This window comes from Lepidochelys kempii, chromosome 2 (assembly GCF_965140285.1).
Source record: "Lepidochelys kempii isolate rLepKem1 chromosome 2, rLepKem1.hap1, whole genome shotgun sequence".
NCBI lineage: Eukaryota > Metazoa > Chordata > Testudines > Cheloniidae > Lepidochelys > Lepidochelys kempii.
Genome location: NC_136381.1, coordinates 266,776,290 through 266,797,964, shown reverse-complemented (window position 1 = coordinate 266,797,964; position 21,675 = coordinate 266,776,290). Strand labels below are relative to the sequence as shown.

General features: G+C 46.5%; 1 protein-coding gene across 4 annotated transcripts in view; it reads left to right on the top strand.

The window, feature by feature from the left end:
• CCM2 (CCM2 scaffold protein) overlaps nt 1-21,049 on the top strand; it is a 90,348-nt gene extending 69,299 nt beyond the window's left edge. For 3 of the 4 annotated variants that reach the window (XM_073334891.2, XM_073334890.2, XM_073334893.2), the window contains exons 9-10: nt 1,670-1,808; nt 12,385-21,049. In XM_073334891.2, the coding sequence (XP_073190992.1) occupies nt 1,670-1,808; nt 12,385-12,665 (420 nt within the window). In that variant the 3' untranslated portion in view covers nt 12,666-21,049. Of the gene's footprint in view, nt 1-1,669; nt 1,809-10,225; nt 10,312-12,384 lie in introns of all 4 variants that reach the window. The other variant, XR_012157670.1, reaches the window with a different exon arrangement.
• The last annotated feature ends 626 nt before the right edge of the window (nt 21,050-21,675 follow it).

The following is a 21,675-nucleotide window of genomic DNA, read 5'->3' as shown; positions in this document are numbered from 1 at the left end:
GTTTTCTCTCATACAACACTGCTTCATGGTCACTTAGGAACTGTAGGGATTCGGGTCAGATGCCATCAAGCTAATTTCCACTTGGAGCCTAAATGGGGTTTGAACATAAGCGGGCTCTGGAGGTAAATGGTTTGAGCACAGTTTCCCCGGGGCTACTCCCTCCCTCCTTCTAGCAAAGGCTCTCGTGAATGGGAACAGTCTTAAATAAAAATTCTCTGATTCCTGTGACGCACAATGCTTAAGTGGTGATGCTGCCAGAATGGGTAGGACCTTAGAGCATGCTATTAAATTGACATTTGGAACACTATTGTAAGAGCAATCACTGAAGTTGGTCCCTGAATTAGTAGGGTTAGGAATAACCTAAGAAGGATTTAAACAAAGCGTATTAATTGGTTGCCTCCTTTCTGAGAGTCCCTGTGTGAGCAGTGGGGTTTTTCCCCTACAAACTAGGTACAGTTTGCAAAATATGAATCGCTGTTGCTGTTAGGACCTGTACACAGCAGGAGACTGACACTCGGAGCGCAGCTCCTGGCTGCGGTTGCCTGTGGTATTGCTCTCTGGCTGAGTCCTCTGGAGTGCATCTGGCTGTCGCCATGGCCTGCCGCTGCCTCCTCCTTTCTGGGGGATACACTGAGCAGTCCTGAGTGGAACCTGTAGGAGAACACTGCTGCCAGCCAGAGGACTCTGATGTTTGTTTGGGAAGGTGGGTGCACGAGAGCTGTTTCTGCTGGGTTTTGGTGAAGTCAGAGGGATATTGGTGGCTTTGCAAAGACAGATGGGCAAAGTCTCAAGACCCCCACCCTGCTACTTGGGCCTCAGCTCCTGTTTCTTAAACACCCACTTATAGTCAGCCTAAACACTCATTAGCTTGAGCTCATAAGAATGGCCAGACTGGGTCAAACTAAAGGTCTATCAAGCCCAGTAACCTGTCCTCTGAGAGTGGCCAATGGCAGGTGCCCCAAAGGGAATGAAGAGACAGGTTATCATAAAGTGATCCATGCCCTGTCACCCAATCCCAGCTTCTGGCAAACAGAGGCTAGGGACATCATTCCCGCCCATCCTGGCTAATAGCCATTGTTGGACCTATCTAGCTCCCTTTTGAACCCCGTTATAGTATTGGCCTTCACAACACCCTCTGGCAAGGAGTTTGAGAGGTTGACAGTGCATGGCATGAAAAAATACTTTCCTGTGTTTGTGTTAAACCTGTTTCCTATTAATTTCATTTGGTGGCCCCTTGTTCTTGTATTATCAAAAGGAGTAAATAAGACTTCCTTATTTACTTTCTCTATACCACTCGTGATTTTATAGACTTCTATCATATCCCCCCTTAGTCGCCTCTTTTCCAAGCTGAAAAGTCCCAGTCTCATTAATCTCCCATTTTAGGGAGCTCCATATGAGGAAACAGCATTTCTAGGTTAACCCGTGCCACTAGGGGGTGGATTTCTTACAATATTGTCTCCCTTTGCCAACGAGGACATGGGCTATGTCATTAATGTGATTAAACAGTCAGTTTATGTTTGGGGAGTGTCAGTCCCTGCTTTGTCCACCACTAAGTGACCCTTACTTGCTGTATTTAACAGAGCCCATTGAATGTTTTGTTCCTCACAAGCCATGGCTTCTCCACTATTAGAAATAAGGTTGAATCATGCCTTGTGCTTCTTCTCCTTAGCTAAGAACCAAACTCTCTTCCCAAGAGATCCAGCAGTTTGCAATGCTCCTGCACGAATATCGCAATGGGGCTTCAATACACGAATTCTGCATCAACCTGAGACAACTCTATGGGGACAGTAGGAAATTCCTGTTACTAGGTAAGTTTCAGCTGAGATGGAGTAACATAAAGATTACAGACCTGGGAGGGAGAAGAAAGATGGCCTGTGGGGATCAGACTCTCATCCTGAGCCCCTTGAGGCAAGTTGCTTCTGGGGTTGCTGTCAAGTCCAAGGGAATCATGCGCAGGCCTTTTCAGAAGTATGATCTGATGCAGGATCCTGGGGGCGGCGGAGGAGTCTGGAAGATACAACCTTCCTTCCCCTCCCAAGACTTGGGTTTGATATGCTAGACTACTACAGTAAAGCTGCAAATGCTTTGTGGTTCTTGCTCACTTTGGTTTAGTAATGTTCACTGACATCAGTAGTCTTCAAAGTTCAATGTGAACTTGTCTTTCTCTTGCTTTCCCCATTGATCAGAAGTGCAATGGGAGAAGTCTGTAGCCAGCTGGTGATGATCCTATGCTGTACACGCTGGCCCCCAGCAGTTCAGTGAAAAAGTGGTGATCAAGCTTAGTTCCTCCTGCTCCAAAGTACAGGTTTCTACCATGTGAACTATGGGTGGGATGTTTTGCTGGTAGCAGTACAGGGTCTATGACACACATTTGAACAGTTCTGATGTGATTCTGTTGAGGGCAGTGGGGCCACATGCAGATCAGCCTGTCCCTATTAAAATGATGCCTTGGGAATGGATCCAGAGCAATGTTTCTGTGAAACATTTTTAAAATTCCTTCAGAAAGCTGGTTTACATTCAGATGTCCCCTTGCATTGTCTTCAACCGAAACACTGCACCATTGTTCACCGGACAGTGAACGGACTACTTAATTTTCATTATTCAAGCTAAAAGAAATGCAGACATAAATGATGAGTAGCAAACTGCATTGTCAAAATTATTTGAATTTTAATAATCCAAGCGTGGTGTTAATCAGACATTTAGTCCTGCCTCAGCTGCTGTAGACTGCCTTAGCATCATTAAAATCGGTAGAGTAAGGCTCCAGCGACATCAGCTGGAGATCCGACTTCTTGTTTTTTAAAAAATGTGTGTTTTAACCTGACGGAGCCATTGGAGACCGTCTGGGCCATGTCATGCCCTTGTCACCTTAGTGTGCGTCGTTTTCATTAATGTCTGTGTAGCTCTAGGAATAACGTTGGTTCTGCTAATGAATAAACAGAGGAAGTAAAAGAGCATAACTTCCCTTCCGTTGGTCCAACAGAAATAGCATCTAAAAATGTCTTGGTAATGTGAAGTCGGTATATTTTTAAAGCTAGATATTTAGGATCCAAGGACTTTGCCCTCCCTCTGTGTTGGTCTACGCCTTTAAGTCAATCTGGAAACTGAAGCTGGTGCAGAGCTCAGCAGCAGCCATGTGTCTTGGAGAGCCCATGTGTCTTGGAGAGCCTATGACACCAGTGCTCTGGGACCCACACTGGCTGCCTGCCAAGTTCCAGGTGGAGGTTGCTGGGGAAAGAGTTTTTGACCCATAAAGCCTTGAGCAAGTTGGGTCCTGCTTGTCTGAGACATCGCCTCTCCCCGTGTGATACTGTCCCAGTTCCAGTCAGTGGAGGTGCAGGAGTGGGAGCCCCTCAGTATACAAGCAACAGCTGCTGGCAGAGAGTTGTGTGAGGGGCAGTCAATACAGGAAGTCAGGCTAGATGATCCAGCAGTGCCTTCTGGCTTTAAACTCTATGTAGCTGAATGCTCTCTTTTTCAAGTGCTGGTCCCTACACACATTCCATGGTGAGTACACATTTGCTCCATGCACCTGAGGCTGGAGAATTTTGAAAGCAGTGTCCTTTGGTCTGCACATTACACCCTGGCTCACCTCATGCCTCTGAGTGAGGAGGTAAAGGGCAAGGTGGACTTGACCACCTCTCCTCCAGTTCCTTCTCAATGCTACTTGGCCCAGGTTGTAACCTCCAGTGTCCCAAGCTTCAGCTTTCTCCTTTACCTGAATATAGTTAATATTGGTAAATAGTTTTTATAATTCTAGAGCTTTACGTTTTTTATGTGATAGTGTTAGGAGTTTATAGATAGATAATTCCCCCAGCCGGTACCCTGTGTGTGGACTGAACTATGCCCAGGACCCCAGGCTTCAAAATTGGTGCTTCCTGCCTGGTCAATGACGACCACCACCGCTGCTTGTACTGCCTTGGGGAAGCCACATCGCAGCGAGGTGCGGTGTCTGCCATTCGTTCCCCAGCCATACACGGGAAGGGCAGGAAGTTTACCTTAGGAAGCACATAATGGAAAAGGCCATGAGGCCACAATCTGACTCAGACTGGGGGACCCCCCTATACATTGGCCTAACTCAGCAAGGAGCGCGCCTGGGGAGTCTGCCCCACAGATCCCTCGGTAGGGTCTTGTCAGGAGACCAGGGAGCATTCTCATAAGCTTCTGGTACCACTTCCCTCAAACCCCAGGATCCACCAATGAAGACCGATCACCGAGAGCTTCGGTTAGCCATGGTTCTGTCTTTGTCTTCAACAGCAGTGACACATACTGTCTCTACTGCGGCTCTGGCCTATCTGGGCACATCAAAGATATATACCCCCTGAAGCTGCAGATATTTCTCTCATTCTAGACAATATTCTTTCCCTAAATACAGCTGGTTTGTCTCTCAGCTCCTTACAGGTCCACTTGGCAGCAGTAAGTGCACACCATCCACCTTCGCAGGGCTACTCGAGCTTCGCGAACCCACTCACCTGCAGATTCGGGAAAGGCCTAGTCAGAACCTTTCCGCCTGGACAAAAAAGTCTATTCCTCAGTGGGGCTTGAACCTTGTTCTCTCAGTACTCACTAAGCCTCCATTTGAATCATTAGCTTCTTGATCCATGTCTCCCCTATCCATGAAGGTTGCATTGCTGGTAGCCATCACCTCACCCAGGAGGGTTGGTGAGCTTGGAGTACTGATGGCAGATCCTCCTTACACTATATTCCATAAGGACAAAGTTTCATCACTGTGGGGGTGAATTTAGGGTGTACATATAGTCTCAAGAGTTTCGCCTGAACCAGTCTATCCACTTACCTGTGTTCTTCCCAAAATCACACGCGTCTTCTGAACAGAGGAGGCTCCGTTCCCCTGACGTTCAGGGAGTCTTAGACTTTTACTTGTAGAGAACAAAACCAATCAGGAAGTCTCCTAGACAATTTGTTGCTGTGGTGGAAAGGTTCAGGGGTCAGGCTATAGACTCTCAAAGAACCTTAAAGTGGATCTCCAGCTGCATCTTACTCTATCAGTTGTCTAATCTTCCCCCTCCTCTTGGGGTAAGAGTTCATTCCACAAGAGCGCAAGCAACATCTTGGCATCGTTTCAACAGTTGCATTTACTTGATATCTGCAAGGCAGCTGTGTGGTGCTCAGTCCAGACATTGGTGAGACACTATGCCTTGGCACACAACTCCTCTGCATCTTTTGGAGTGGTAGTCCTTCATTCAGGTCTGCCATCTACTACTTCGCACCTTCTGCCAATTGAGTGCTGCTTTTTCATCACTCACAATGGAATACACATAAGGACCAGCACTTGAAAAAGAGAAAGTTACTTACTCACAGACTTTAAGGCCAGAAGGGATCATCGTGATCATCTAGTTTGACCTCTTGCACATTGCAGGCACAGAACCTCACCCACACCTGTAATAGACCCCTAACCTCTGGCTGAGTTACTGAAGTCCTCAGATCATGGTTTAAAGACTTCAAGTGACAGAGAATTCACCATTTAAACTAGTTGAAACCTGCAATTGACCTTAGCTTACCTTATGGTAACTGGAAGTTCTTGAGATGTGTGGTCCCTGTGTGTATTCCACTACCCGCCCTGCTTCCCCTCTGTTTTGGATCTTCTCTGATTCATGGTAAAGAAGGAACTGGGGAGGCAGTCAGTCCACTCTGCCCTGTATCTCCTTGGTCAGAGTCTTGAGGTGAGCCAGGGCACGTATGTGAACCAATGGATGCTGCTTTCAAAATCCTCCAGGTCTGGGCACATGCGTACTCAATGGAATACAGATTGGAACCACACATTTTGAAGAGCCCCCAGTTACTATAAGGTAAGTAACTTTCTCTTCCCCCAACATCTGACATAGCCTTAATTTGTAGATTCTGCAAGGCCCATCTCTTTGCCCAGCTTTTGGGTTTGGAAGGGCATAAAAGGACTGGTGTTTGGGTCTCTAGTCCATCTCTGGGTAGCTATGTTCTGGGTCTGAGATGAGGAGCAGCTGTTGGTTCAATGTATTATGTGACTGTGTTTTTTAACCCTATGCAATGACCTTTATCCTAGGCTCCAGGGAACTTTAGAGCCCAAGGACCTTTTGAGGATCTGGGCCTATGGGCATTATAAATAAAAACAAATACATTTAAAATGGGTCAGATGTGGAGGATAAATTTACAGGAATGCAATGCTTAGTATACTCAAGAAAGAGCGGTGTGACATTTGTTCTCTTTTGCTGGGTTCCAACCTCAATTTCAAGTGGCTTCTGTTACCTTTTGTTCTTACTGTGCCCGGAAGTGAAGTCAATTAGAAAAATTAATGGTTTGACTCCTAATCCCCAGCACCTCTTGCCTGTTTAATCAATGTCTGCAACTCATTTGCATTTAAGTTGGATGTTAGCAAACCTATTGGCTGGAGAAAGTCCTTGTCCTTTAAAACGTTGGGAGTGATTTGATATTGTTTGGACAGCATCATTGAAGGCCAGATCCTGCTTGCCGTTACTATCCGAGTACTCCTGTGGTCTGTGAGTGTTAGAAAACATTTTCTAGTGCAAACAAGGAGTTGGAAAGAACAGTTTGGCGCCATAAAAATATGCTGACAAGACACACAGCTACCACCAGCTGCATACTTAGATCACTGAAGACTGTTCCTTCACCATAGCCTTTACTAGATACCCCATCGTTATGTGGCTAAGCTCTCTTTAGTTTTGTGTTTTTGTGTATGTTTTAGGAGTGAAATTAGAGGTCATAAAAAGTGTCTGATAGACCAAACCACAGAACCGGTACAGCACAGGAAGTGGCAGCTTCCCTCATGCTGCCTACCAAAGTGCCTCCATTCTGATCTCTAGAGATGGGGCAGTTCAGTCTCCAAAAGCCATTTTAACCTTTGGCTTCTCTGAAACCTGTCCTGCAAGAGGATGAAGGGAGGCCACTGGTGGTGTTTATGATATGGATGCCCATTTTCTGGACTGACACCCCTCACGCAGCCCACTGAACAGCCCTGGATGGTAATGACTTAAGCTGCCACTGATCTAGGTCATAGTCAAATTGGTGAAATGCTCTATAGCTCATTACCAGTCCAGTCCCCCGTGGCAGATATTCAACTGGAGATCTGTCTTTGTTTTCAAAGTCTGTCTTTTCTTTGCACCAAAAAAATGGCAAGAATTACTCTATCCACATGATTACAAATGACTAGAGCTGTTATGAATACCTAGCACCAATGAAAATGGAAGTGGGTGGGGACTGGCAGGCCACTATATATTCCACTCAGTTCCTTGAATGTTGCATAAAGATTCCTGAGGAGTTCCAGACAGTCTAGGAGCATATTGCCAGAGGTGGTCTGTGGGTTGGTTCAAAATAGCCCAGCTGCTGAAGAGGGTATAATATCCCCTTATGGGTTAATGAATATCAGTGGGACTAAAATGAGAATGGACTGCAGGACTGAGCCCTGTGTTGAAAATGTAATGATCGATCTACCTGAGGTACTTGTATGGCCTGCATGACCATCGTGTCTGGGCCTTGTAATGTTTAACATACTTACCCTCACATCCCTCTGTGAGGCAGGGCAGTGCTACTACCCCCTGTTGTTCAGGCGGGGAACTGAGAACAGAGATGCTAAAGGCCAGATCCTCACTGGTATTTAGGCCTCTGACTCATGTTTAAATCAATGGGAGTTTGGCACCTAAATACCTTTGAGGATCTGGGCCTAAGTGGCTTGCCCACAGTCATTGAAGAAGTCTGTGTCAGAGCAGGGAATAGAACCTACATCACCAAAGCCCTAGGCTACTGCCCCGCCCACTGGATCATCCTTCCTATGGTATGACAGCAGGGTTGGGGGGGAAGAGCCTTGCAACAAGGTACAACACCAGTAGGACTGGAACTCAACAGGCCTGCTGCTGTACCCATTGACTTCAAAAGGATCAGGGCTGGGCTCTTTTGCTCAGAGCTAGGAGGCAGGACCTTTATCTGCTCTGTTAAACAGACTTAGTTTAAATGAACCCTTCAGCGGCAGAAGGTTCTAATCCCTACATCTAATTACTGTTAGAGGGCTTTCCCTTCACCCTCTCCCCTGGTTCTCCTCACACAGACAGAAAGATAAGGAGTTGAGGCAGTCTTCAAGTGTGTGCTCATATATTACATTCCCACCATGCCCAGTAACACTCTAGCTGTATCCCTTATCTTTTCTCATTGTACTCAAAGCCCCATCTGGTTGTGGGAAATGCAACACACCGTCTTTGTTCATTGTTCTTCACACTTATTAGTATAAGATACAAGAGTATCAAAACGTCAAACCCAAAATTCTATCTCAGGCAGGCAAACAAGCCTATATACTAATACTTACAAAGAAGTGCTTTAAAGAATAATTAACAATCAGACAGGAAGCTGCCACCCTGCCATTTGAACAATGCACCATTGGACTCTGCTCCCACTGAACACTGGGACTTGTAAGGAAAGTTCTGTTTTTAGAACGAGTTTAATTTTACCTGGATTAAACGAGCTATTAAAAGAGAAACAACCCACATTCCTAACATATAGCATAGCACCTCTGAAAGTCTTGATTTCTATTGCTTTAAAATGACATCTGTGGCCTCAGTCTTGCAGGCAGAGATGCTTTGGCTCCTGGTGGGAAGCCTGTCGCTTTATTGTAGTCCCACTGCAAGACCACAGCCCCACTCATGGAATAGGGAAGTGAATGGTGACATATGTTCCTAGAAGCAGCTCTGAACCTTTTCCTCGATGTGCTTTAATCTGCATGTTGATGCTGTTAACGTATTAAGATCTGTAAAGCTGCACAATGTGTCTCAGTGCTGAGCAATCCTTTGGGCTTTTGGGCTTTATCTCCACTCTTTGTGTTCCTTCCACATCCATGGGAATGCACATGTGTTCTCCTGGCCACCAAAGGGAGCCCATGTTGTCTCCTGTGTGCAATGCTGCCTCACTGAGAACTACAAGGAAAACATTAATAGTTTGGGAGACGGGCAAGTATTCCGTGGCAGTGCATGCCAAGGCTGATGCAAAAACCATCCGGAAATCAGACCGCTCTACTGCGTGTTGCTGCTCTGCCAAAGTGAAGAAGAACAAAAAGCTTCCTACGGTTTGGATATAATTAGCTCCATAAATTAGATATTTATTAAAGATAGTTGAATAATAATTGATTATGTTAATAGATGGAAGTAAGGTAGTTAAACCCTAAGCCTAACAAAGTGTTAAGGAGGAGATATTTTAGGTGAAGCCCTACCGTGTCGTGCCATATACCTGCTGCTATGGTGAGAAATGAGATATATTAGAATTGGACAAAGTGCAAAGAAGGGCAACAAAAATGATTTTAGGGGTATGGAACAGCTTCCATCGGAGGAGAGATTAATAAGACTGGGACTGTTCAGCTTAGAAAAGAGACGGGGGGGGGTGGGGTGGATATATCACATCACAACTAGCGTGGAAAAGCGAATAGGGAAGTGTTATTTATCCCTTCAGGTAATACAAGAACGAAAGGTCACCCAATGAAATTAATGGGCAGCAGGTTGAAAACAAACAAAAGGAAGTACGTCACACAATGCACAGTCAACCTGTGGAACTCGTTGTCAGAGAATGTTGTGTACAAATGGGTTGAAAACAGAATTAGATAAGTTCATGGCAGATGGGTCCATCGGTGGCTATTAGCATGGCCAGGGATGTAACCCCATGCTCTGAATGTCCCTAAATCTCTGACTGCCAGAGGTTGGGACTGGATGACAGGGGATGGATCACTCGATAATTGCCTGTTCTGTTCATCCCCTCTGAAGCTTCTGATACTGGCCACTGTCAGAAGACAGGATATCGGGCTAGGTGGCCCATTGGTGTGTCCCAGTATGGCTCTTCTTATGTTCTTAATTCTTCATGAGAAGTTTGGGTATGATTCTTGATCCTAGCCTTGACAGTCAGATTCTACCAAAAGGATCAATGCAGGATCATTAATAGATTCCAAGGCCAGAAGGGATCACTGTCATCATCTAGTCTGACGTTCTGTAGAACACAGGCCAGAGAACTTCCCCACAATAATTCCTAGAGCAGAGCTTTTAGAAATACATCCAGTCTGATCAGTGATGGTGAATCTACCATGACCTTTGGTAAAATGTTCCAATGGTTAATTACTCTTGCCGTGAAAAACTTATGCTTTATTTCTGGTGTGAATTTGACTAGCTTCAGTTTCCAGCCATTGGACTGTTATAACTTTCTCTGCTAGATTGAAGAGCCTATTATTAAATATTTGTTCCCCATGTAGATACTTACAGACTGTGATCAAGTCACCGCTCAACCTTCTCCTTGTGAAGCTAAATAGCTTGAGCTCTTTGAGTCTAACACTATAAGGCAAGTTTTCCAATCCTTTAATCATTCCCGTGTCTCTTCTCTGACCCCTCGCCAATTTATCAACATCCTTCTTGAATTGTGGACACCAGATCTGGACACTGTGTTCCAGCCGCAGTCGCGCCAGTGCCAAATACAGAGGTAGAATAACATCTCTGCTCCTAACCATAATCATCTAAAATGTGAAATCTCTTCCCTGTGAATAGTCTTCAGAAGCACGAACAGCCACTGAGGCTGCCAGAGCTGTTTGCTTTTAACTGTAAATTGCAGTTTTTTGGAGGGGTTAGGGAGGCTGCATGTGATGAGTAGGTCTGTCTCCCTCCTCCCACTGTTCTCTGTGTAACCTGCCAGATTCCCCTCCAACAGTGAGAGACCAAACTCAGAGAGACCTGTAATCATTCCACAGGATCCACAAGTAGTCTTGCAAATTACAGAGATGCCTTAAGGACCTGAGTGTGCCCCTTGGGAGGTTTGCTGCAGGATCGTGACCCTGAGGTGAACAAAATGGGGTTTCTCCTGCCAGGACCCAGGAGTTCATCAATATGTTCCTCCTTGCAAGATTTGCTTTCACCAGTGCCTACAGCAGAGCATTCCCCACACTGATCAGGCTGTTGGTGATGCTGTTAACTCTTGTCCATAAAATAAACAACCCCAAACTCTGGTCCTGGCTGGGGAAACTGCTTTGGAAATAGTCTTAAAATGCATGGACCTGGTTCAGTGCTGACTTCTACCCCATTGCAGCTCCGCTGGAGCCACTGGGACTGCCTCTGAATCAGTGATGAATTGGGCTGTTGGACTCGTGATTTGGGGGATCTTGGCTTTCTGTATCCTCTTTTAAACAGCCTTTTGGTTCCTGTTTGTCTCAGGACCTCTAGCTGTGGTTGTAGAAGTGCTCTTAGGATGGAGTCATGGTTGGACTCAATCCTGAACCCTGTCAAAGGGTGGGACCTTCTTTTATATAGAAGGAATATATTGCCATGAGCTCATGTTGGAAGACCCACCAAAAAATCAACTGTGATGGAGAGGCTGCATGGCAGTCACAAACCATTGATTTTTGCTTTAAAACAATTAAGATGCCCCTGAATGAGCCTACAGCATGTAACTTCATGATCTCATTAGTTTACAGTGTTGGTCCCAGGATATTAGACAGACCTGGTTGGTGGGGTAATATCTTTTTATCGGACCAACTTCTGTCTCTTTCACCAACAGAAGTCGGTCCAGTAAAAGATACCACCCCGCTCACCTTGTCTGTCAACTCTCCTTAGCGTTCTCCTCCTCCCTCCTGTGTCTCGCATTTATTTGCTTGTGTCCGGTTTCAAACTAGATTGTAAGCTCTTTGGGGAGGGCACTCTACAGTCTCAACAATAAACAGGGGTATGCTGTTAAGCGTTCTTCAGCTGGCAAGGGGTCAGAGCTGCTCCCTTTTGGACTGGATACCCCAAATCCTGGAGGTCAGGCTGGGAGAGATGGTTAACAGCTCCCTGGGGGCAAAGGTGGAAGTAATGGGTGCTGGAGTACCTCTCTCTGAACCTGCTGGAGATAGCAGCACTGAAAGGGGAGCCTTCTCCTGCAGACTGTGCCTGGAGAACGGAAGAGCGTGAGCTTGGGGGCACATTGTCTCATAGATAGAGCAGTTGCTCTTGACTTTTTTTTCACTCCGTAGTTCTCTACATTCCTCTGGTCCCTTGAGTCTGAGGATCTCCTTGTGCTTTACGAACATGAGCTAATTAAGTGTCGCCGCCTGTTTTGTGAAGTAAGGCAGCGATGGGGAAGCTGTAGCGCAGGAGGTGATGTGACACCGTCACACACAGTCACTAGCAGTTTGGGTGACTTGAGTTTTAGTTAAAACACAAAACTCTGCTACTTGAGCCTCAGCTATTGGGGGAGAGGAGACGGGATGAGTTGAGTTGCTGCATCTTGACTTTCATGGTGTCCTACAACCAAACCCTGAAGCCTTTACGTGGGCAAAGCGCTCACTGATAAGAACGTCGCAAATATAGTCTTGATCAGTGTAACGTTGTCATTCTAAATGTATTGAATGACTAATTTTTCCTCCTTGTTTATTTTCTGGGGAAGGCCTTAGACCATTCATTCCTGAAAAGGACAGCCAACACTTTGAGAACTTCCTAGAAACCATCGGGGTGAAGGATGGCCGGGGAATTATCACAGACAGTTTCGGGAGGTACAGACGGACTCTGAGCACTACCTCCAATTCAACGACCAACGGGAATGGAGCTGCAGGGAGTTCGGATGACCAGTCTGCCCCTTCCGAGGGAGATGAGTGGGACCGAATGATCTCTGACATAAGCAACGACATTGAAGCTCTTGGATGCAGCATGGATCAGGATTCGTCATGAGACACAGCTGCGGGAGGGAGGATGAGAAGACAGCTCCTTTCAAAGGGGCTTTATTGCTCTCTTTCACCCCCATGTAGCGAGTGCAGCAACATTTGCTGCTGTCTCCCTGACCTTCCAGTCTGAAAGAGGCTCCAAGGATGAATCGGGATTTGATTATTTTTCCCCCAATGTCAATGGCTTCACTGGTGCCCATTTTGTGATGTCGGCTGGTGCCCTCTTACTGTGAAGGCATGTGTGTGTCTTCGTGCAGGTGAGCGTGCTGTGAAAGAGGATCCCGGGTTGGGTGATGGAACCAGAGTCCCTTCCTCTGACTTCATAGAACTCTTTGGTTTTGTGTTTTCTTTGCTGTCGTCGCTCTGGAGCGATGCAACGAAGCTGGGGCAAGAAATTTGCATTGAGCAGTAACAGCTCACTGGGACCCGATGGCGGGTTTACAGTTTTGCACATGATATTCCTATTGTAACTCAGACTTTTTAAAAAAAAAAAAAAAATGAAGTTTACCACAATGTGAATAATTTAAACCTATTGTTGGTGTTGTCGAAACATTTCTAATCCGAACCTGAAGGCTGTCTGCTGCGATACTGACATGATTGTTTTGTAGCGAAGTCCAGTGTGGGCTCTTCTTCATTGGTCACAGAGGGAACTCTGCCAATGTGACCTCTGGGCTGTCCCCTTGCAGGAGGGGAGTTGGTTGGCGTGGGTAACCTTGGCCTTTCGCCTCTAGCACTCTGGTTCAAATTCAGCCCATAGTGCAGAGTGGGGCATGAGTGTTGGCACATTTAGTGCTGTCCTGGTGGACAGTCTAGGTCTAAAACCAACCCTGCCATTCAGCGTGGCTGGCAGTCTTTGCTCAGGAAAAGCCTAGGGCCTGAGGGAAATAGGAGATGGCACCACATTTTTACCTCTAGCAAAGTCATCGGTTGGGCTACTGTGCGTGCGTGTGTGTGTGTGTGTGTGTGTGTGTGTGTGGTGAGAGCTCCTGTTGTGGCTCTGTGAGCTCTCTGGCCTGGGGCTAGGTGGATTCACGTTTCCAGTGCTGCTAGCTCCTTAATCTTCACAAGCACAACTGTTCACTCAGTAAAACCCGATCTCAATTCCAGTCCAGCACAAGTAGACGTGACAAGTTTCCTGCTCCTCCCCAGAGGGCGCCATGGTGCATATATACCTCCCCAGCACCCGTAGCATCTGACCCTGCAAGGTGCGTGGGCACCTCTTGCAGGACGGACACTTTAGGGAGTTCAGGGCTCTGAGCATCTAGCAGGATTGACCCCAAAAGATGGCGGTGAATTCAGACAGGAAGTGACAGTAAATTTATTCTATTGCTTAGAATTTCCCCTTTAAGGTTACAATAACCAGGAAATTCTCAGCCAGGCTGAGTTTAACATCCGTAGCTATTTGCGTGGGGAGTGGATTTTGGTCACCCTTGAAGGGTGAGATGGTAACAAGTTAAACTGATACAGTAAACTTTCTATGAAATTAGCAGGGGATGGATGTATAGATATATAATGTACAGGTTGTATATATTATACAGGCAATTATAAATACACTTATTTTTTGTATCTGTATTCCATGCCATAATATCTATACTGGCCGCTATAACTGACCTTCAAAGGAACATATTGGTTGATACTTCAGCCCTTTCAGTAGCAAAACCCTATTTGTTCATGGACTCCAGGGGTTTCTTTCTTCACTCTTTTGATATAATTTAAAGTAAATTAAAATTCTGTACTGGTGGCTGGGCATGTTAGTTTGTCAAGAATAGGACATCAATCAGAGCTGGCATTCTGTTCCCACGTGTTCTGCCCCTGAAACAAGAGAGATCCAAAGTCTATTTTTCTGTGTTCAATACAGGACCCTGTGGCACAGTCATAAATTGACCTGGCTGAGGGATCTTTTCCTCTTCAAGACATCAGTTAATTTCACCTGGTTGCAGTGTGCAGTCCTCCTTACCTACAGTGCTGTAGGCCTGAAACATCACTGGAATTCTTTACATTTTCAGTAACCGCCACTGCCTGGTATAAGGAAAAATGCCCATAGATGATAGTTCATTTTTATTCTTAGATAATATTCTTAGTCATTCCTTTTACCTCAATGTTGGTGAAATCAAAAGATAGGACCCTAGGATGACCATTTTAAAACCAAAAACCCAAAGGAAAAGCCATCCATGGTTCACATTGAAATATGGATGGTTCAAAATTTCATTTTTTCTGAGATAGAATAGTACTGTCCAGTGAAGCTGGAGTGACTAATAGGGAATCGACAAAAAGCAGTGGCTGAATGAAGGGAACTTTTGGTAAGAACAGAATTGTGCTTGGAGAATATGAGCAGCTTCCTCTCCTAGGAGACCACGCCAAAGTATCCTCAAGGATGGTATCTTGTAGGGATTCCTTACATACCTTATGCTTGCTTACTCTTTTTTAAAAAACCCCTTCGGCAGTGCATAAACCACGAATGCGTTGGTGGGAGTTTTTTGCTACTGAAGTTCCCCAGATGTCTGGCCTCAGCATGGAAAGAGACAGTCAAGCACCACCGAGGTTATTTTGCTTTCTGCCCCTGTGATAAATACATGCAGCTCTTCCTGCAAAACAAGCCTTTGGCTCTAAAAGGTCATGACCCTAGAAACTAGATGGAAACCTTTCTCAATCAGCATGCCCATCCAATGTAGTGTTGTTCCCTAAAGTACATTTTGATGATTTTGTCTAGTCCAGTTTTCAGTGATCTCCCCAGTGATATCAGTTATTGTTCCAGCACTCCCAAGACACTTCTCCCCACCATTAGAAAGTGTTCCCTGATTCAGCTAATTTCCCCCCTTTCCCCCATTTGGTTCCCATTACTCCTTCCAAAAACACCTTAAACTATTCCTCCAACTCCATGTTTCTGTCTCTCCATTACTCATAGACAGTTATCACACCTGCCTTCCCCAAGCGCTATTCATCTAGCCAAGCTAGTTACTCTTATTTTTCCCCCTGTATACCAGTCACTCCAGCACTGGAATCATTTCTCTGCTCTTCTCTCACTTATGTCCTACTTGTTGACCATGTTTCTGGCTCTGCAGTGCCCCAGAACTGGATTCAGTCTCTCAAGGCCGCCCGGAGGATTCAGGGGGCCTGGGGTCTTCAGCGGCGGGGGTTCTTCCGCTCTGGGTCTTCGGGGCACTTCGCCGAAGACATGGAGCGCAAGGACCCCTGCCGCAGAATTGCCACCGAAGACCCGGAGCGGAAGAAGCAGCGGCGGGTCCTTCACTCCGGGTGTGTTCAGCAGCAATGAAGAACCCCCCGCCCCCGAAGTGTGGTCGAAAACTCTCGTTGGGGCCTGGGGCAAATTGCCCCATCTACACACCACCACCCCCTCCCCCCCCGTGTGGCCCTGCAGTCTCTTACGGACAGCCTTCCCAGAGCCTGCTGGCAGGGGCACTAAGATCTCCCTGCTCAGGGGCATTCTGCACATTGCCTATCTAAATTGCTGTCCACTAGCAGCCCCATGTCTCTGGGCATTACTGCTTTCTAGTGCATCTCCAGTGGGGTTTCCCCCACTCCCCACATGTTAGCTTTGCATTTGAGCAGATTCAATCACCTGTCTCCTGCAAACACTCCCACTATGCCTATGCTGCAATTAGACACCCATGGCTGCCCCATGTTGCCTGACTTGGGCTCGTGGGTCTCGGGCTGCGGGGCTGTTTAGTTGCAGTGCAGATGGTCAGGCTCAGAGAGTTCTGGGACACTTCCCCCTCACAGGGTCCTAGAGCCCAGGCTCCAGCCCAAGCCCAGATGTCTACGCTGCAGTTAAGAGCCCTGCAGCCTGAGTCAGCTGGCACGGGCCAGCTGCGGGTTTTTAAGCGCAGTGTAGACATCCCCTCACAAAGCACAGCCTGTTTTAAATAGGGGAGTTGGAGCAGGAAGCACATTGCCGCTCCCTAAGCTGGCTGCCTTCAATTACTTGGTTTCTGCTGCCCTTGGCACTCGGAATACATTACAGCATGGGTGCCCTGGAGCCCTGTGACCGACAAGGGGAGGACTGAACTCCTCAACAGCCGGTTTGTATTGCTGGGGAGTGTCTAACCAACAGGAACATTACAGTCACCGAAGAACATGTCAGATCCATTGTGTGCAATTTTTATTTGGCTACAAAAATGATGGAAATCTTGTGTGCGGCAGCTGCAGCTCTTGGGCTCCTGGTTCGTGAGCAGTGCTGCCCGCCAGCCTCTCAAAGCTTGGCTGTCCTTGGAATACGACCACCGCTTGTCTGTCAGCCCCGCTCTCCCCAGCACACACGCACGTACACACACGGATGCCGAGGAGAAAGGCGTGTTGGAAAGAGCTGTTCGCATAGCACCACACTGTCTTCCCGGTGTTGGTGCGCTTTCCCCTCAGGCCGCGCTCCTTCTCTTTTATGCTGAAAGCCTTTATTCTGGTGCTTCCGCCCCCCTCTTTTACGATTGTGTTTTTCTGGGAAAGAAATGGATAGGAAATTGCAATTTCTGGCTGAATTGTCTGTCCAAGAACTGAGTTCAAATACAGTATTGACGCCATGTATAATTTTGAGAGGCAGACGATGTCAAGAAAACATGCTACACCTAGGCTGCTTAGTATGGTTGTACCCTTGAGTTTAGGTGCGGGGAAGAAATTGTCTTGTTGCTACACCCTTAAAGCCCTGCTTGTTTTATCTTACAGAACAGTATTAAGTCTAAAACACTCTCTCACCTCTGTCTTCTCTCCGTTTCCAAGGCTCTTCTTATGCAATTGGGACTAAGTAGAAGCCATTGCTGGCTTACCTCAGGCTAGTTTTCTGTACAGAAGAAGAGAACCTTTCTATTCTTTCTATTCTAGTTTTCTGTACAGAAGCCCTAAGATGACCGTGACGTGATTACTTTCTACATGGATCATTCTTACGGTTGCCACCAACTTAAGAGTCAGGCTTTCAAACCCAGGAGCCTAAAGTTAAATCCATATATTCGGTAGGCACCTAACAAGGGGGCTGCACTTTCAGGAATACTGGGCACCAAAATTTCCCATTGACCTCCTCTTGGACTGCGGAGTGCACAGCTCTCTTGAAAATCTTGCCACTTCTTCAGGAGTCAAACTTCTGATTTTTGAAAATGTTGAAAATCATCGGAAAGGTACTGCCCTAAAGGGGAATTGACATGAGATCTTGCAGCAGAGAGATGCTTCCTCTGCAGACGGTAAAACGGTCAGGTGACCAAGACTGCAGTGATATCTATCCGGCACGATAAAATTGCAGCATGACATCTGTGGCTTGATGCATAGTTACATCAGTCCATGACCATCATCAGGCCATGACGCAGCAGCTTTGCGTATTGAAGTGAAGCCAGGACAGCATGTTGGGATGCCCCAAATTTGGGACAGTTAAAGTAGCATCCTGCAAATTTAAATGCATAGGACAAATGAATGGAAGCCGGAGGCTGCTGTGTCCTGTTAGATGAATTCCTGGACATCTGGCAAGTCCCACAGCATGCTCCCAAACTACCGGAAAGCAGGCTTCTCTTGCTCTGCGCAGCCTATGTCTTGGTGTTGGATTTTCCAAACTGTTCTATTGGGGAAACATTTTAACTGGGTCAATCTTATCCCTGGTGTAACTTTATTGTCCAGTGGAGTTACTCCATGGATTCATAATTCCCCTCAATTTTTGTACTAGTTTCCAAGATTTAGGATATTTCATTCAAATGTGATGCTTTTACATTCTAAGCTAACTGAAATATCAAGAAATGTGTATAGCTTTGTCACAGGCTCAAGAGCCAGGCCTCAGTTTCCCCTTTTGGCTATATCAATCAGTCCTGACTCACTTTGCCGTCAATAACCCCTTATTCAGGGGTAGCTTTATTCATTAATAACCAATAACTTATGTCAAGAAATAGTCCCAGGTCTCCATTTCCTCCTTACCAGAATTGCCATTGTCTTTTTGCCTCTGCTCATCAGCAAACTGCCAGCAGCCCCCCTGGCCTTCCCTGACTCAGCTGCTTCACCCTGTCCATGCTGGGCTTCAGTCTCTGCTTGCTCCCTCTGTGGGGTGTATGTCTCCTGGTCAACATGCTCTTCCCCTTACTACTCCCTTCCCAGGAGCCAGGCTCAAACTGCAGGCCTCTCTGCTCTTGAGGCAAACACCAGCTCTCTTCTGGGAGCTTCCTGACAGGAGCTCCCCATGGTGTCCCTTCTCCTGGGACTCTGACAGTTCTCTTGGGACTCTCACTGTCAACTCTAAGTGCTTGTTCAGGGCTTATTCCCAGGGAGGCCTAGTCTGCCTCTTGTGGGTTCATCCAGACTGCATCAGCTGCAGGTCTTCTCTAGAGAGAGCATTTCCCCTCCCTGGGTGACTTCCTGTTCTAGTAGTCTCCTCCTAAGACAGCTGCTCCATTTCTAATTAGCTAAAGGGGCCCACCTGGATCACCTCAGGCTCCCAGGTGTTTCCCACAGGGTCATCATGGTTAAGTTAGGCCCTGATACTTCCTGAAGAGCCTCTGGCCCCATGACAAGCTTCTAATGTGACCTCTATGAAGTGTGGGGGAGAGATTTTTATATCCCATGCAGGCTGCTCTGTGCCTAGCACATTCTCCTGCGTCAATACTGTCTTGCTTGCCACCATCTTCTGACTAGGCAGGACATCCTCCAGGCATTGTTGACTTTGGTTCTTGATCGAGAGACACTGCTCTATCCAATTTCAGCTGTCGCTGGCCTGGTGGAAGCTCTCCTGTGGAGCAGATGGAGTTACATGGGATTAAACTCTTCCCCGGTGTGTCTATAATGCCACGTAAGTTCTCACTGAAGGTCTCTTTGGAGTGGCTTAGTCCTCTCTGCTGTGGCACTGACATGCTACCCTGTGGAGGGGGGTGGGGGAGCCTTGCATCATTGACTGGCTTCCTGTAGAGGCTTTCTGTGATGTGGGGTCTCATGAGGAGAGTTGCACTAAATGGGGCACGTCTGTCTGGGGTTCATTTTGGGGCACAGCGAGTGTGACGTGCCCCAGGGAGGGAGCAGGTGGGAGACCGTTTGCCTGAGCTGAATGACTGACTGCATTTCTCCATTAATCCGCCTACAGTGCATTTATTTTAGTTCAATACCATGATGCCGTAAGTTGGGATTTCCCCAGTGCTCACCTGTTGATGCTTCCTGTGTTGGCACCTTAACGGCAGAGCCTCCAGACCTGCTGACGCCAAAGACGTGTTAACTGAAAAAAATATGCATGTTCTGAATGAGTTCTTAAATTGATCAGGCAGCTTTGTTTCCCCCGTTTGGCTAGTAACTAGCCGGCAGGCCCATGACCGGGTGGAACAATACAGCAGCCCATATGTAAAGCCACCAAGTTCTATGCATGACTCTCCGAATGTCTGAGATGATCAACTGGGCAAAACAAAAATTCATATCCTCGCAATTAAAGAAGTAAGATGCCAGAAGGTGCATGAACTTGGAGGTTGAAATTAAATGTTCTGGTTTCTTTTCAGGTTAACAAATTCACCTTTTGCCTTTCTTCTGGTTAAATTGGCATCATTGCGAGTTTCAGCTATGTGTAACCCAATCTTTCCTATGCCATGGGGGAGCGAGGGGTTGTAGCTTCTTAGTTAGTGTTGTGTTGGAGAGCACTGCTGTTAAAGGGGACACAGTTGGTCTTCCTCAATGGATAGGCGTGGGGCAGGAAACCCATGCTAACAACATGCTTTTAACCGTTCCATTGGATGCAGGCCTCTTGTGGATGCCTGTTAAATATTCCTGCAGGATTTGTGCATTGGAGTCCAGATTTTTTTTTAACAGCACAAAACAGCGGTACAATGCTAAATCCATCCGTTCTTCAGAAACGGGGGGATGAGAGCATTTATCCAGAGTCTTTATGTAGTTTGAGTTCTTAGTGCCTTTTTATATATTCACTGTTTGGAAAGAAATGAAGTTTAACCGTCATTGAAGATTTGTGAAAATAAAACCGTATTTTTGAAACAATTGTATAATGAAATCTATAAAAGACAGATCAGCTGCAGTATTTTTTTATACTTTATTCATTGGGAGGCTTGACTTAATTCTGGTATTAACTGTGTTAATTGTAGCTTTCAGTTTAGCCAGTGAGCGAGCTATTTGGTGCTTCGTCCCAGACGGGCCCGGAGTGATTCTTAAGCACATCAGACCCTCCGTCTACCAGGAAAAGACATGTCTCTCTCCCTTTTCATTCAAAGCTTTTGGCTGGACTATGAAGCCAACCAAGCTCCCAAAGATCCAGTCGTTTCATAAATGAAAAACGGGGACTTTGCATGTTTGAAGTGTCTGTTTTACGTTGTGATGATCTTTGCCTTGCTTTTTATGCTGGTGGTTTTGTATGTATGCTTTATGTAAGGAGTATTTGTTACAGGTAAATATAATTCTGCACCTGATGTTTATTCTGGTCTTTCATGCAGTGTGCACTGTCCTCTGTCTGAATTCAGTGTTTGTCCTGGACTATGATACACTTCGGCGAAATGTTGTTTCTCTTTGGCTTCCTGGGTTTAGTAGAAAGCACCTTTGTCCAACTTCTGCCCAAAGAGTCACAGCCCTGGTCCCATCCAGAGCTCCTAGAAAGCTGCTGTCCTATTGACAGAAGTGAGCTTTGGAAAAGACCCCGAGAGAATGAGCTGTTTTACCTGGATGGCTGCAGTAGACAAGCGCAAATGACTGGTCCTCGTGGGGAAGAGAACAGCAGCTCGTTGTTACTAATCTAGTCCCAAAGCTAAACGCTCTGCACCTAACTCCTCATGCTATGCAGATATCACCACACACAGCATCAGTGACCTAGTGGCCTCTTCCCTACCGCCTGCCTTTATCTAATATAATAGATAAGAACTTGTATAGAATGGAACGAATAAAATACAGATTCCAGGTGCTCCTGGGTGATAGCTGCCTGTCCTGCCCTGTGGGTTCCAGAAACCTCTGTGAGTCTGGCAACATTCTCCTCCTTTCCCCCAGGGCTGCTGCTGCTGCTCTCTCTGGTGAGCTGCGGAAGCCCTTAAGTCACGGAAGTCTGAGAAAGAAACATGAGC